General features: G+C 55.8%; 1 protein-coding gene and 1 long non-coding RNA gene across 2 annotated transcripts; both read right to left on the bottom strand.

The window, feature by feature from the left end:
• Positions 1–1,746: 1,746 nt before the first annotated feature.
• GUCA2B (guanylate cyclase activator 2B) lies at positions 1,747–3,969 on the bottom strand. The gene is made up of 3 exons (XM_006164916.3): positions 3,839–3,969; positions 2,653–2,836; positions 1,747–2,044 (listed from the first exon to the last, which is right to left on the bottom strand). The coding sequence occupies exons 1-3, from the start codon at positions 3,926–3,928 to the stop codon at positions 1,983–1,985; spliced, it is 336 nt and encodes a 111-aa protein (XP_006164978.1). The 5' UTR covers positions 3,929–3,969; the 3' UTR covers positions 1,747–1,982.
• A 4,919-nt stretch (positions 3,970–8,888) lies between these two features.
• On the bottom strand, positions 8,889–12,611 carry LOC102477014 (uncharacterized). Its single transcript, XR_336906.1, has 3 exons — positions 12,438–12,611; positions 10,810–10,980; positions 8,889–8,924 (listed from the first exon to the last, which is right to left on the bottom strand). It is a non-coding gene; the product is annotated as an uncharacterized LOC102477014 (long non-coding RNA).
• Between the last annotated feature and the right edge of the window lie 3,197 nt (positions 12,612–15,808).

Here is a 15,808-nt window from a genome sequence, read left to right on the forward strand (position 1 = left end):
ATGTTCTGGGCCAGCTAGGACCCTGTTGGGAGTGTTTGTCTCTTTGCTTCATTTTCTCACTCTCATGGAAGAAAGAAAGAAAGAAAGAAAGAAATGTAGACAAATAAAATAAAATAATTGCCATTTGAGACAGCATGGCTGAACCTATTTAGTGAAATAAGCCAGGTACAGAAAGCCAGACCGTGTGCTCTCACTTACACGTGAAATCCGAAACAAACAAGCAAAACCTCAGAGTGGAACCGATGGTTATAAGGGGCCGATGGGAGGGGAGGAGGGAGGAGATGATAAAAACAAAGGGAAACGAGAAAAGGTGAAGCTCCCCTAGGCTCCCAGGGAGCTCTTTGGTGCTGCAGCACCGCCTCGTGCCAGGCACACTGGAGGTGCTCAGTCGCGGCCGACCTCTTCCCTGTCCGCACCAGGCAGGTGGGGCCCAGCAGAGCTGCCGGAGGGAGGACACTGAGTCCGGGCAATAGACTCCAGTTAGACTTGAGTGGTGGCACTGGGGAGCCACAGAAGGATTAGAGGCAAGGCAGAGTTGTACTGTGGTGCTACTTTGGTAGGTGGTCCTGGAGAGCCTGCGGGACACAGGGCCAGGAAGGAATCTCTGGCCTGGCCGGAGTGCCCCAGGGAGTGACGCTAAGGAGTGAGAAGCAGGACCAGAGACTGCAGGAGGTGTTGCAAGGCCGGCCTTGCCTGGGGGTGAGGGAGAGGAAGGAGCTGGTGCTCTGGGAGGCCGTGGGCTTCCTGGGTAGAAGTGGGCGGTCCAGAGAGGCAGGGGTCTCCAGGAGTCACGTGACCTTGAGGAGACCCTGTGCACCTGGGTCTCCTCCTTCCTATACCCAGGAAGTGGGGAGGAGTCCACTGTGTGCAGGGCCTGCTCCCTGGTACCCCCAGCGTGGCTCCCAGCCTGAATTAAGGTGCTGTAGGCTGTCGGAGGTCACAGTGGCCCCACTGGCCTTCCGGTAGACACCGTCGGCTATGGCCTGGTGACAGAGAAGGGGCCAGTAACATGCTGGTCAGAGCACGAACTCTGGCCCTGATCCTCTGGGAAGGAGCCTTGCTTCTCCACGTTGCATGTGACCTGGGGCTAGTCACTCCCCTCTGCCCTGACTCTTCTTGGCTGTCAGTGGAGACAGCGGTGATGGCAGGAACTGCTGTGCCAGCCCGTTGCCAGGGCTCAGGGAACACAGATGTGCCAAGTGTTTCGAGCGGAGCAGAGGGGGCAGCAGACACTCAACAAACACTTCATTATTACTGATATTCTTCAGGGCCACCAGGATGGGGAGCGTCCCATCGGAGCTGGCCGGGTGGGATCCAGGGGCCCCCCAGGAGAAGAGTTAGGGGGCCGGGGAAATGAGGATGAAGCTGGGCTCATCCTCTCCGGCAGGCCAAGGGGCCCATAGGCCAGGGAGGAGCCACAGGACTCTCCCTCTGCCCACACCTCCAGCCCCGCCCAGCCCCTCCCCAGCAGGAGCACAGAAGCTCTTGCCCTGAAGCTGGGGCAGCCCTGGAGCCCAGCTTAGGGTTAGAAAGGTGTGGCCAGCTCTGCGATCTGGGGAGACTCCTTCCTGAGCCCTGGTTTCTGACTTCCTCATGCAGGAAATGAGGTTTAACCAATCAGCTGCTCAGACCCTGGAAACTTCAGGGAGATTCCTGCCTGGTTATCTTTTCCCAACCTTTACCCTCAACCCACCCAGCTTCCCAAGAAGTCCCGGGGCCCCTGGGACAGACACAGGACACCTTGGCTGTCTGGGCACAGCTCTTTATTAGGAGCGGGGCTGCCTCAGGCCCCTATGTCCAACTGCTTCGCAGCAGATTCGGCTGCTTGGGCCTGGGCCCTGGGCGGGTAGGGGCGGCAGTGGTGGCCAGGCCCCCTGCCTGAGCAAGGACGGGGTCGGGGACTACGAAGGCAGCGGGCTGGGGGGCCAGGTGTCCGGGCTGGCGGGCTGGGGGGCCAGGTGTCCGGGCTGGGCTCCGCCATGTCAGCGACAGCCAGTGCAGGCCACGTTCACACACAGCTCACAGTCGTCGCCCGCGATGGCCCCTGGAGGGGAGAGCACCAGTCAGCCCGACTCGAACCCGAGAGGCTGGGCAGTGAAGGGCCGCTTAGGGGGCCCAGTTCCTCCCAGACAGGAGCTGGGCAGGGAGGGGCCTTGGGTTCAAGCCCCAGGAGCTCTCTCCTCCCTCAGCCCTCCGTGCCCAGTCTCAGCCGCTGGCGGACAGCACAGGACGGGCTGCAGGCTGGCTGGCCCGGCCCAGGTTAGGTGCTGGTCAGTGCTGGCCCAGAGTCTGGTCCCCACTCTACGGTCTCCCCTCGACTTGACTTCAGCCCTCGCTCCCTCTTGGAAGCCTTTCAGGCTCCTTGGCCCACCCCAGACACGGCTCCCTCCTCTGGGTTCCGAGGAGTCCTGTCAGTCTGTGCTGTCTTCCCTCCCACCTGGGGAGGCCTGTGGGACTTCCTGAGACTCAGGGGTTCCAGGCACGTGGGACCCGCAGCGCCCCAACCAAGGAGGCCCCGCTGAGGGCCGGGGCAGAACTTCCTGAGCCTCCTGCCCTTGGCCACTGGGGACCTAAAAAGCAAGGCTCGGGGAAGGGGCTGGGGTGTGGGGGCAGGTGGAGGGCAGGACGGTCTGCGGTGGGGCTGGCACTCACTCAAGGACCGGAAGATGCTGGCAGCTTCCCGGGAGGCGCAGATGGGCTGCAGGTCCAGGGGCAGGGCAGGGTGGTAGCATGGCAAGGGCTGCAGACTCTTGGCCTGCAGGCGGGGGCTTCCTGACCTGCCCTCCAGGTCACTCAGCTTCTTCACGGACTCCAGCTTCACCTGGTAGCCTTGGTACTGGGGAGGGGAGATGAGAGGTGTTAACCGGCCAGGGTGCAGGCCTGCCCGGACTCTTCCCTGGGACGTCCAGGCCACACGGGAAAGAGCCGCCTGTGTGGGGAGGTGGGGTCTGGTCTCCTCCCACCTGACACCTGGGCACCCGCTGTGCCACAGCCCTCAGGTGCCAGGCCACGGAGCACAGAGGCTCAAGGTGTGGGTGTTAGGGACAGGTGGACCCTGGTTCCAATCCAGCCTTGCCCTGACTGGCTGGCTGTCTCTTTCCCGCTAGGCCTCAGTCCCTCATCCAATGTCATCCCTGGGGGGGGTTGCAGGACCTGCTCACTATTGGGGTACTCCCCTGAAGGTGACAGCAACCCCAAGCTGGCCGGGCTCCCAGGCCAGGGCTGAGGGTGGGGGGTCTGACTCTCCATCACTCTCCAGCCCAGAGTCAGGCATGTGACGTCCCGAGCCAGACTTCTCTCTCTGCTTCTGTGCCTCCTTCCAGCCTCACGGGGACCCCGGAAGAACACCAGAACCCCACTGCTTCTCTCTGGGCCTTTGCATATGCCGTGCACTCTGCCTGGAACAGTTCCCTATCCTCTGTGCCAGGCGCCCTCCTGCTCATGCGCTGCCCGCTCAGGGGTTACCGCTGGGGAGGTCGTTCTGGTGACTGTCCCCCTCTGCCGCAGGTGGGGGGATATAGAAGCTGCAGGAGCATGAAGGGGGTTCCATTTCCTTTCGGGGCTCCCCCAGGGCAGGGCCTGTCCTGTTGCAGACTCCGACATCTGTGACAGGAGCTGGCCCCTAAGGAGAGCGTGCTGAAGAAATAGCGCTCTGTAATTTTCATCAGCAGCCTCACTGCCCTCGCATTCTGGCCGCCCCTGTCCCGGCTGTGACCGGCTGTTAGGCTGAGCTCAGGGCTCTGTGCTGCTCCAGACCCCATATATCCCCCGGCGTCCTTTCCAGCCTAGCTCCCACTGCGGGGACCTCCAGGCAAAGGCCACCGGCCGACCGCCTCACCTGGATGTAGACTGACTGCGTGCCCTGCAGAAGTAGCAGCAGGAGCATGACCGTCCCCGCCAGCAGCCCCGATGCGGCCCGGCTGCCCATTGCTCCTGTGCTCCAGCACCACCGCCTGGCTCCCACCTGCTTCTCTGGCTAGCAGCTCCTTATAGGCCAGGCCCCAGAGCCCTGGTCACTCATTCACTGGCCAGCTGGGGTGGGGCTGACAGCTGGCTGGCTCCCTGACAAGCCAGAAGCTAGTTCCCAGGAAGGGGGCTGGCACTAGTGATGGCAGGGAGCCCAGAACACATGAGAACCTGGTGCTTGTAGGCAAGTGCCCGCCCACCCTGTGAGCTCGACACTGGGGCCTTGGACCACACGGCTTCCATTCATTCTTCAAGACGCCTGGTTCAGTGGGAGGGGAAGAGACCCTTTGACAGACAGGTTGAGTGAGGCTCCAGAGGTGACGTGGCTTGTGGAGCTAGTCACTGGGAGGGTAGGGACTGTAGCTGCTGTCTTTGGCCCAAGACAGCCTATGGTTCTTTCTCTTGGTGAAGAAAGGATGCAACAGGGTGCCAGCAGGCAGCGTGGTAGTTAAGGCACTGGATTTCCACATGGCTGACCACGGTTTGAGGCCCAGGCTTGGTGACTTGAAAATGCTGCCAGGTGCATGTGCATGCCTGCCCAGAATCCCAGCATGGAGGAGAAGGGGTTGTGGTATAACCATGCCCCTTGGGGGATGATTTCTCACTTTCCCTCTCACTATCTCTCTCTGGCGAGTACACTCATCCTATGGAAAAGGCAAAAAGGCAAAAAAAAAAAAAAAAAAAAAGGATGCAACAAATAGCCTGGCCCAGGGCAAGGTGGGAAGACATGGAGGCTGATCTCAGGGTTCTCCCATCCCCACTATCCCTACTCACATCTCTCCCACCCCCTCTCCCTGGGTCTATTTAAAGACCATTGTCTGACCAGTCCTTGCTCAGGCCTTCAGGCTGCCTCTGCTTGCGGTCTCCCACCTGTGCCAGGGTACCCTGAGGCCATACTTGTCCCACCTTACCTGACCCACCTTGCCTGACCCACCTTGCCTGACCCACCTTGCTTGACCCACCTTACCTGCCCCACCTTGCCTGTCCCACCTTACCTGACCCACCTTACCTGTCCCACCTTACCTGACCCACCTTACCTGTCCCACCTTACCTGACCCACCTTACCTGTCCCACCTTACCTGACCCACCTTACCTGTCCCACCTTACCTGACCCACCTTACCTGTCCCACCTTACCTGACCCACCTTACCTGTCCCACCTTACCTGACCCACCTTACCTGTCCCACCTTACCTGACCCACCTTACCTGTCCCACCTTACCTGACCCACCTTACCTGTCCCACCTTACCTGACCCACCTTACCTGTCCCACCTTACCTGACCCACCTTACCTGTCCCACCTTACCTGACCCACCTTACCTGTCCCACCTTACCTGACCCACCTTACCTGTCCCACCTTACCTGACCCACCTTACCTGTCCCACCTTACCTGACCCACCTTACCTGTCCCACCTTACCTGACCCACCTTACCTGTCCCACCTTACCTGACCCACCTTACCTGTCCCACCTTACCTGACCCACCTTACCTGTCCCACCTTACCTGACCCACCTTACCTGTCCCACCTTACCTGACCCACCTTACCTGTCCCACCTTACCTGACCCACCTTACCTGTCCCACCTTACCTGACCCACCTTACCTGTCCCACCTTACCTGACCCACCTTACCTGTCCCACCTTACCTGACCCACCTTACCTGTCCCACCTTACCTGACCCACCTTACCTGTCCCACCTTACCTGACCCACCTTACCTGTCCCACCTTACCTGACCCACCTTACCTGTCCCACCTTACCTGACCCACCTTACCTGTCCCACCTTACCTGACCCACCTTACCTGTCCCACCTTGCCTGTCCCACCTTGCCTGTCCCACCTTTCCTGATCTACCTTACTTGTCCACACCTTTCAGAAGCCAACAGTCTGACCCAGCATGGCCTTAGAGACAGAATCACCTGGATTCAAACCTTCGCCCTGCAACTGTCATGTGATGACTGACGACTGGGCAGGTCATGGTGACTAAGCTTTAGTTTTCTTTTCTGCCCAGTGGACACAATAGGACCCCCAGAATAAGGCTACTGTGAGAGTGACAGGGCCCCGCCCCTCCTGGGGAACACCTCTGGAGCAGACCCTAAATCTCATAGCTGCCTTCTAAACAATGCATCGCCTACTGCTCAAGGGCAGAAGGTTGGTCAGAGACAGAAGGACAAAGTCTGTAAGGGTGACATCCCCACGGCCAGGCCAGGCTGTGAACAGTGCCTGTGCCAAGGCTCAGCCATGCCAGGCACAGACTCAGGCTGCGGGAGGCCTTTCCTGAGTAGCGCTGAATTGAAGCCTTGGTAGTCTGGGCACGAAGGTGCTTCGGGCCTGGCTCTCGCTGCCTCTCTCCGCCAAGGCACACGTCCAATCCCCTCACCTGCCTGCGTGTCGGTCTCCCTCCCAAAGGCGATGGGAACCTGTTGGAAGGATTCTGAGCACAGGGGAACGGACGTGAGCATTTTCCAAAGTTCACTTCATGTCCTCTCCTCAGAGCCAGGGCTCTGGAGTCAGACCGAGGGTCCAAATCAGAGGTCCGTTCCTCACCAGCTCTGCAGCCTGGCAGAGTCCCTCCGGCTCTCAGGGTCCATCCCCCCCTGTGTGAGGTGGGGTGACTGCAGCAGCACTCGCTTCCCAGGCTTGCTGTGAGGATTAAGTGAGTTATTAGGAGCGTTCAGAGCAGGCTGGGCCCACGGTTACCTCCCAGCACTATTCCCATTTCCTGTTTTCATGGATGGATACCACCTGCCCGACATGCCCACCCTTCTCTTCCTGATCTTGTATTGAAATGAAAAAAAAAAAAAAAAGAAAAGAAAAGAAAAAAGACTCAAGAAACTGCTTCCCATGCCTTGCTTTGAAACCAGACCTTGGTCTTTACCCATCCGGGTGAGACGTGGAGACTCGCGTTTCCGTGCTCTCTCGGCTGTGAATGACGGTGCTCACGAGCACGCGGCCGCTCTCATTTCTGGAACGGTATGTGCTGCTGGTTTATGGGCAAACCCCACTTACTCCTGTGGAATAGGGGTGACGGTTGTCCCCACTTTACAGAGGAGTGACCTGAAGCCCAGCAAGGAGCCGTGCCTGTTGTTGTTGTGGGGATAAGAAAGTGAGCAGGTTTCTACCAGGAATTCTCTCCTCTGCTCTGTGATGGGACAGGGAAGCAGAGGCCTTGGGGGCAAAGAGAGCTGGGTTCAAATCTAGACTCCAGCACTGACCAGCTGCGTGAACGTGTGAGCGTGGTTTGGCATCTCAGCTTCCGTCCGTCAGCGGTCCAGTGGAGAACGCAGTGAGCAGGTGCACTGTGGTTGTTCTGTGAGAACACTGAATGGGCCTGTCCCTAGCGCTCCTGTGACTCTCCCTTCTCTCAGACTGATGACGGCCCCAGTGTGCGCCTGGCGCATGGGTGACACGCAGGGACGGGTGGTTTCCCTGCCTCCTCTTCTCCGTGGAACTTCCCTGACAAGCCCCGTGGTGGCAACTGCAGCTGCAGCAGTGCTGACCTCTGACCTGCAGGCTGCACTCTGCACTGTGCTCTTCTGCCCAGAGCCCGGCCTCCACGGTGGTCTGACCTTGGCCAAGATACACGACCTCTGTGATCCACTTCTGATTTGTAAAAAGGTGATGATTTGCTGGTGTTTGAAGTTGTCATGAGGCTGATGCCAAATCCCTGCTCTTTCCTCCCACATGAGCCCAGCTCTATCGCTGGTGCCCACATCCACAGCGCCCAGAGCATGCCCGAGGGGTGGGGGCTCCTGTGGTTGGGGGTTCCTTCCCGCCTCCGCCCTCTGGTCCTCCAGCCAGGGCCACTCACTCTTGTGTCAAGTTTTCCCTGGGAACGAGGTGTGACCTCCCTATCTGCCTACCAGGACTCAAATTCACGTTTTCTGCTAATCTCTTCACGAATGACCCATCATCCATCAAAGCCAACGTGGCCATCAGCGTAAATCCTCACTGCCACCCCGACCAGCCTGCGTATGTTGGCGTGGCTTTACCAGGGCACTTCCTTCTTTCCCAGCGTGGGAAATGGTTGTCAGACCAGACTCCGCCTGGACTTCTGCGCACTGCCCACACACAGTGCCCCCGAGCCCACGGCACTCCCTGCCCCCAAAATGACCACTTCCCCAGCAGCATCTGTCAGAGCTGGCCGCTCCGTCTTTCTCGAAGGAATGCACTTCCTCCACCTGGCTTCTGGGACACACCGTCCAGATTTCCTGCCAGTCTCGTAGGCCCTGTCGGATATTGGCCCTCTCGTCCATCACCATCCCCCGTGATCTTATCCCATCTCAAGGGTTCAGATACCATCCACACCCTGCCCGGCCTGACCTCTGCCCTGGCCCCTGCCTCGCAGCCCCTGTTCTCCTAGTGGACAGCACCACCATCTGCCCAGCTGCTCGGGTCAGAAGCCTGGCATCATCCTTGCCGCCTCCCTCTCTCTCTTCTTTTGTTTCGTTCTCCAAACTCAGTTCATGAGTAAATCTAGTTGGTTCTACCTTCGAAATACTTCTTCACTCCAGCCATGCCTCCCCATCTCCACTGCTCCTACCACGGTTCAGACTCTCTCCCCTGGATTGTGAGTGGGGTTGACATATCCGTGGGCACACACACTGTTATCTGGAACTGGCCCACGTGATGGTCAGGGCTGGCATGTCTGAAATCTACGAGGCAAGCTAGCAAGTGAGCCACTCGGGCCGTGCCCGTGGTGCCTTTTTGAAGCAGAATTCCTTCTTCTGAAGCCTCGGTCAGTTCTTGAGGTCTTTGACTGAGTAGGTGCAGCCCACCCACACAGCACAGAGGGCAATTGGGTTTACTTGAGCTTTACTGACTGTAATTATTAGCACAATGAGGGGCCAGCAGGTGGCATGGTGGTTAAGGCACTGGACACTCCCACAGGGCTGACGGCGGTTTGAGTCCCAGACCTGGTGGCTTCTTTCTCGCTTGACCTCTCTCTCTCTGCGTGTGTGTCTCTCTCTGGAATGAATGAATAAATAAAATGAGCACAACTAAAAGTATATTTTCACAGCAACATCTAGGCTGGTGTTTGACCAAATGGCTGGGTACCGTAAGGGCCTGGCCAAGTTGAACATCGTGAGAATCCCACCAGCTCTCCCCGGAGCTACTGTCATCCCGCTCCAGACCCTTCTCCATGGAGGAGCCAAAGTGATCTTACAAACTCTACGTTGGGAGGCCGGACGGTGGTACAGCGGGGAAACCCAACGCTCAGAGACGCTGACCCGCCTGAGCAGGTTCTGGGTTCCCGTCTGGAGACCTCCCTGCAGATCTGGGCGTGTGTGTACTGTGACCCAGGGCTGCTGAGGCGGGGTGGGCAGTGGGGAGGGGCAGTGGTGTTGGGATCCCTTTAGGAGTGCTCTCCCTCTATCTCTCTTGCTCATCGAAGAAATAAGTAAAAAAATACATTTTAAAAAAGTAACTGGTTATGTTTCTTATATCTAAAACAGAAGTTGGGTTGCGCCTGTAGTGCAGTGGTCAAGCACTGTGCAGAGGGGTCAGAGCCCACACGGCCAAGCACAGTGTACATCCTGGCCTCGAAGGCTGGATGAACATACTGGGCGTGTGTGTGTGTGTGTGTCCCAACACGGAAAAGATGGAGAAAGCTAGGAAAAATGATGGCAAGTGACCAGGCCCCACTGGGGGTGCTTGCTCTGTCTCTCTGTCTCTCTGTCTCTCGCTCTCACACATGAAAAATCACATGCACAATCTGGCATTAAAAAATAAAAAATCTAACTCAGACCAGGCGTTCCTTCCCTGCTCAAACCTGCAACTGGATTCTGCTTTACACAGATTAAAATTCTAAGACTTGCAGTTACAAGGTCCCTTTGGCACCCCCTCCTCACTCATCCTTTACATCCAAGTGCACAGAAAATCTTTGACCTCAATCCGAAGTCTCTGCCCTTTATTCCCTGGGTTCCTGGGTTCCAGCCACACTAGCTTCCTTGACATCCCCCCTCAGATGCCAACAATCATTTACTTTGGAGTATTTTCTTTTCATCCTCATCTTTTTTTTTTTTTTTTTTAGAGAGAGAGAGAGACAGGGAGAGAGAGATTTTTCGCTATAGGACAGTGAGAAAGAGAGACAGCAAATGAGAAATCGCTTCCAGGGGGGGATGGTCACGCAGCAATCCCTTCTCCTCCATTCTCCTCTCGGGATCTTAGGCACACACACACACGCCTGGTGTGAGTTTTAAGTCACCAGGTCTGGGACTTGAACCACATTCGACCATGTGGGACGTAACCCTTAAGCCATCTGCTGGTCTCCAACCTCTTTTTTTTTTTTAATTAATTTATTTTTCTTTTTTTAACATTAATATGGACTCATTTCCTCACTTGACCCAGGTCTCTCCTCCCTTTGAGGGGAGCACTTCCTCAAAGAGATCTTTCCCGGTCATTGCACATCAGAGAACTCTCTCTGGTACTCTCATCATCTTGTGACATTTCCTATAGGGCACTTGTACTTATCGGAGAGACAGGCAGAGAGAAGGACAGTGACAAAGCACTCCCATGGGGGATGGCCCCTCAGCAATCTCCTCTTCACTCTCTTCTTTGGGCATGCACCTGGTGTGTTTTCCAAGCTGCCCAGTCTGGGATGCGAACCATGCCGTTGGCCATGTGGGCACCAGCTGACCCTCCCTCTGCCACTGAGTCCCCTGACTCTGCTTTCTTGTTGTCCTACACACAGTTCGTTTCTTGCATCTCTTCATACTGGACGGTGAGATCTATTAGAAAAGGGATTTGCCTGTTTCCTCCTCCCCAAACACTATCTGGGACATTGGGGGTTCTCAGCTGATACTTGGCAGACTGAGTAAACGGGAATGATTCCAGTATCTATCCCACTCACCTCCAGACGTCTAGCTTTGAATCACTTCTTACTTCTTTGAGCTTCCATCACCTCATTTAGCATCTTCCTGGCACAGAGAACGTGTCCAAAAAGTTTTCTTTATCCTCAAATTGTGACCCTAATGTTGACTGAGAAGCAGTATCTTGCGTGTGTCTTGTATCCGCACTAGCCCTTAGGGAAGGCAATCATTTGATCAATGCATAGTCACAGCTGGCCTACTGTGTGCTAAGCCTCAGTCTAGGCGCTAGGGCACAGTGATTGACAAGTCGGACAAAGCTACTGCCCACGGAGCAGCGGGTGATTTTTTTTTTTTTTTTTGGAGAGGTTTTTGCTATAGGGCGCGTGCGCTCGCCAGACAGACAGAGAGAGACATAGAGACAGAAAGCGAGAAATCACCCCCAGGGGGGATGGTCACGCCGCAATCCCTTCTCCTCCATTCTCCTCTCGGGATCTTGGGCACGCACGCACATGCGCCCGGCGTGAGATTTAAGCCACCGGGTCCGAGACGCGAACCGCGGTCTACTACGTGGGAGTCCAGCGACATAGCCATTACGCTAACTGCTGGTTCCCAAGCAGCGGGTGATTTTGACGGAGGGTGGAAGTAGAGGTGATGGGAAGGGTGAGGCCCTGGGGATTCTTTGAAGTCAGTGTCCACAGGATTTTCCGTGAGGTTGGATGTAAAGGGCGAAGAGAGGGGTCCAGGCAACGCAGGCTGTCCCAAGCCAAATGGTATGCTGTTGCCAAGATGGGAGACAGCAATGAGCTTGTTAGGTGGACTGGCGGCTGGGGTGAGGGCTGCAAGAGTTAGGTTTGGACGTGGTGAGTCTGTGCCTGTCTGACATCTGAGTGCAGACAGGGGGCATCGGGTGTGCGTGGGACTCAGAGTCCTGAGACCAGCTCACAGGAGTGACTGGATGGGGGAGGAGAGGTCCCAGGACTGAGCACCAGGGCCTTATAACATTTGGAGGTAAGGCAGAGAGGAGACGGAGACCAAACGAGACTGGCGTCTTTGAAGCCAAACATAGTGTCGGGAACAAGAGTGTGCTTGCGTGCTTAGTGAACCCCGTGGGCAACTCTCCTAAAGGGAAGGCTTCATAGAATCTTTGTTCGCCGTTCACCATTTTCTGTAAACTGAGGAGTTGTTCCTGGATTTGGCAACGTGGAAGTCACAGGTGACCTCGATATGATCGATCCCAAGAGTGGCAAAGATGAAAGCCTGATTGGAATGGGTTCCAAAAAGGGTAGGAGGACAGAGAGTGCAGCCAGAGGTCGTAACTATCGCTTTACACCAAGAGGGAGAACAGAGATGACAGATTTCCAGGAGGGTTAGCGTACTGATTCCAACACAAGAACCAAGTTGGCCTGGAAGGGCCTGCAGGGGGGTGATGTGAACCAAGGTGACCCAGATGCCTGCTGCCCCCACATGAAATGTTGGCCTTTCCCTGGAGAGTGGGTAGACTAATGAACCATTCTATTTTTGCTATGGCCACCAGGAAACTCAGAACAGTTTTTTTTTTTTTTTTTGCCCAGTATGAGTAACTGCACCGCACCGAATCTCATTCTATCGGTCTCCTCCTTGCCTCATTCCCCCATCTACCTATACTATCCTGATCTCGCTGTCCACTCACATCCTTTTCAGGTTTGTCTACATTCTCCAAGTCTCAGGTCCTTTGAAGTACTGAGTTGACAGGTATCTAAACACAAATAAGTGAGTCAGCGCTGCCCCCTGGTGGTGCCAGCCAACATTGCAGGCAGAGAAGGCCTTGGTAAATCCATTCCTGAGACACCACCTTGAGGGTGAATGGGCTGAGATCTTTAACTCTCTTGATTTGAGAGGTCACAGAAGGCCTCTGTGTCGCTAGGTCTCACCTGGGGATCCTACCAACACGACCGTGACAGTCGCCATTAGTGACGTTTGTGGAGGTCCCAGGAGGGAAAGTATTGGGTCGTCACGGACAAGTCTGGGCCGATGTGGAGTCCTGTGCAGAGTCCTGCGGTTCCAGACCCCGGGAAGCTAATGTGAGCCCTGAGGCTGAGCCAGAGAGTGGGCGAGAGCGCGGGCCTGGCTGGGACCTGGTGCTGCGGTCAGGTCTGGGTGCCGCCGAGGGGACGAGGAGGCAGGGCGAGGAAGAACCCAGCAAGGCCGCGACATCCGGGTCTCCAGGGACCGCGGGCAGAAGGCGTGCCTCCGACCCTGCTCTGTCCGCAGGGCTGGCGCCCTCCCCCGGTGTGTGTGAGGGCTTGTATCTGCGTGTGAGCCTGCGTGGACATGCCCAAGCACTTGTGAGAACACACGTATGCATGTGCTTTTCCGTGTCCATGCGTCTGTATTTGACGGAGTGCACGCAGATGTGTGTCTATGAATGTGCATGTGAGTGTAGGTGAGCATACGTGTGCGCCCATGCACACATGATCATGGCGTGTTGTGTGAGGGCATATGCATATGTGCATGCCTTTTGTGCCTGCATGTGTTTCTGTGTGTGTGTGAGGGTATATAGCTGTGTGTGTGCACACAGGAGCACACACGTGTGAGTAGCATATGGAAGCAGGTGTGTTTGGTGTCCATGTGAGTGTGTTTGCACATGCGAGGGTACACGTGTGTGTGCTTGCTGGACAGGCACACGTGCTCAGCTGTGCAGAGTGAGTGGCAGCCAGGGTCGGCGGTGGGTCTCAGTGAGCGACTGGGGGGGCGACTGGGGAGGCCTGGGGCGCAGGGGAGGCTCAGGCATAGCCCTGAGGCTGGGGGTTCCTGAGGACAGAAGCTTCCGGCGCGTGTTCCCTCCACCTGCTCGTCCCTCCAGGGGCTGCGGATGCTGTGGCTTTGGAGTCAGGCACAGCAGTGGGGCCCTGCACGGGTCCCCATCCTTGGTGTTGGTGTCACCTGTGAGATGAAGCAGCATACCTCGGCCACAAATGGGGGAGCAAGGAGGGATGATGGAGCTGTGGGGTTCTGTGGTGGCCATCCAGAGCCCATGACCGTCAGGCTCAGTGGCAAGGCTTTCCACGTGAAAGTACCCGGATTTCTCATACGGCAGTAGGCCGTGTGGAACACGAGGGCACAGAGAGGTTTCTCAGCTTGCCCAGAGCACACAGCGTCTGAATGACAGAGTCTCGAGCTGGAGCCATCAGCGTGACATCTGACTGTGTGAGTGGCAGGAGACACCACGCTCTCCTCCCAGGACCGGGCACAGTGAGGTCCTCACGAAGTGTCCCCCGTCCCTCCATCCTCCAAAAGTGCCTTCTAGGAGTGAAAGGGAGGCATCGAGGCAGAGCGAGAGCTTTCTTGATGATGATGGTGATGATGATGGTGGTGATGATGGTGATGATGGTGATGGTGATGATGATGGTGATGATGGTGGTGATGATGGTGGTGATGATGGTGATGGTGATGGTGGTGATGATGGTGATGATGGTGATGATGATGGTGGTGATGGTGGTGATGATGGTGATGATGGTGATGGTGATGGTGATGATGGTGATGGTGGTGATGATGGTGATAATGGTGATGATGATGGTGGTGATGATGGTGATGATGGTGATGATGGTGGTGATGATGGTGATGATAATTATGATGGTGGTGATGATAATTATGATGGTGATGGTGATGATGATGGTGGTGATGATGATGGTGAAGATGATGATGGTGATGATGGTGATGGTGGTGATGATGGTGATGATGATGATGATGGTGATGATGATGGTGATGGTGGTGATGATGGTGATGATGATGATGATGGTGATGATGATGGTGATGGTGGTGATGATGGTGATGATGATGATGATGGTGATGATGATGGTGATGGTGGTGATGATGGTGATGATGATGATGATGGTGATGATGATGGTGATGGTGGTGATGATGGTGATGATGATGATGATGGTGATGATGATGGTGATGGTGGTGATGATGGTGATGATGATGATGATGGTGATGATGATGGTGATGGTGGTGATGATGGTGATGATGATGATGATGGTGATGATGATGGTGATGGTGGTGATGATGGTGATGATGATGATGATGGTGATGATGATGGTGATGGTGGTGATGATGGTGATGATGATGATGATGGTGATGATGATGGTGATGGTGGTGATGATGGTGATGATGATGATGATGGTGATGATGATGGTGATGGTGGTGATGATGGTGATGATGATGATGATGGTGATGATGATGGTGATGGTGGTGATGATGGTGATGATGATGATGATGGTGATGATGATGGTGATGGTGGTGATGATGGTGATGATGATGATGATGGTGATGATGATGGTGATGGTGGTGATGATGGTGATGATGATGATGATGGTGATGATGATGGTGATGGTGGTGATGATGGTGATGATGATGATGATGGTGATGATGATGGTGATGGTGGTGATGATGGTGATGATGATGGTGATGATGATGGTGGTGATGATGATGGTGATGCTGCTGCTGCTGCTGCTATACACTCGATTGCTATGCCTCAGTTAGCTCACGGAGAGAATTTACCCAGCATGAAATACGCCTCAGCCCAGTCCAGTTGAGAATTCTACCCATGTCATCAGCAGCAGGTAAGAAACCATTTCTGGGCCCCACTGATGTCTTACCTCTCTCTTTTTCCTCCCTAACTTCCTCCCCTACATTCTTCCCCTCTCCTGCCCTCCTTCCACACACTCTCCATAACTGTTTTCAATGCTTTTATGTCCTCCTGTCTTTGTCTCTACCACGGAGGATGGACAGACGGTGGTTACGTGACGACGTACGATGTCAGTGTGCTTCCTCCGCCCGCAGGGGCGGAGCCCTCAGCACATCCCGGAGTCCTGGCGTCCCGACCTCTCTAAGGAGTGGCGCGGGCGTGGTTCCCGTGACTGCTGCAACCGCAGTGGATGGAGGCAGGCGCCTCGGGGAGGTGCACCTTTTCATTCAGCCAGCGGACATTTACTGGGCTCCTCTGGGCTCCCAGTCCTGACGACCCCAGGCTCGGAAATGGACGAAGCAGCCTGTGCCTGC

This window comes from Tupaia chinensis, unplaced genomic scaffold (assembly GCF_000334495.1).
Source record: "Tupaia chinensis unplaced genomic scaffold, TupChi_1.0 Scaffold143758_1, whole genome shotgun sequence".
Classification (NCBI taxonomy): Eukaryota; Metazoa; Chordata; class Mammalia; order Scandentia; family Tupaiidae; genus Tupaia; species Tupaia belangeri.

Bases quoted from the DNA above. Each gene is read 5' to 3' on its own strand.
- GUCA2B (XM_006164916.3), bottom strand. From the start codon at position 3,928: ATGGGCAGCCGGGCCGCATCGGGGCTGCTGGCGGGGACGGTCATGCTC. The intron at 2,837-3,838 runs GTGAGGCGGTCG...TCCCCTCCCCAG, and splicing joins CGCAGTCAGTCTACATCCAG to TACCAAGGCTACCAGGTGAA. The intron at 2,045-2,652 runs GTGAGTGCCAGC...TCTCCCCTCCAG, and splicing joins CAGCATCTTCCGGTCCTTGA to GGGCCATCGCGGGCGACGAC.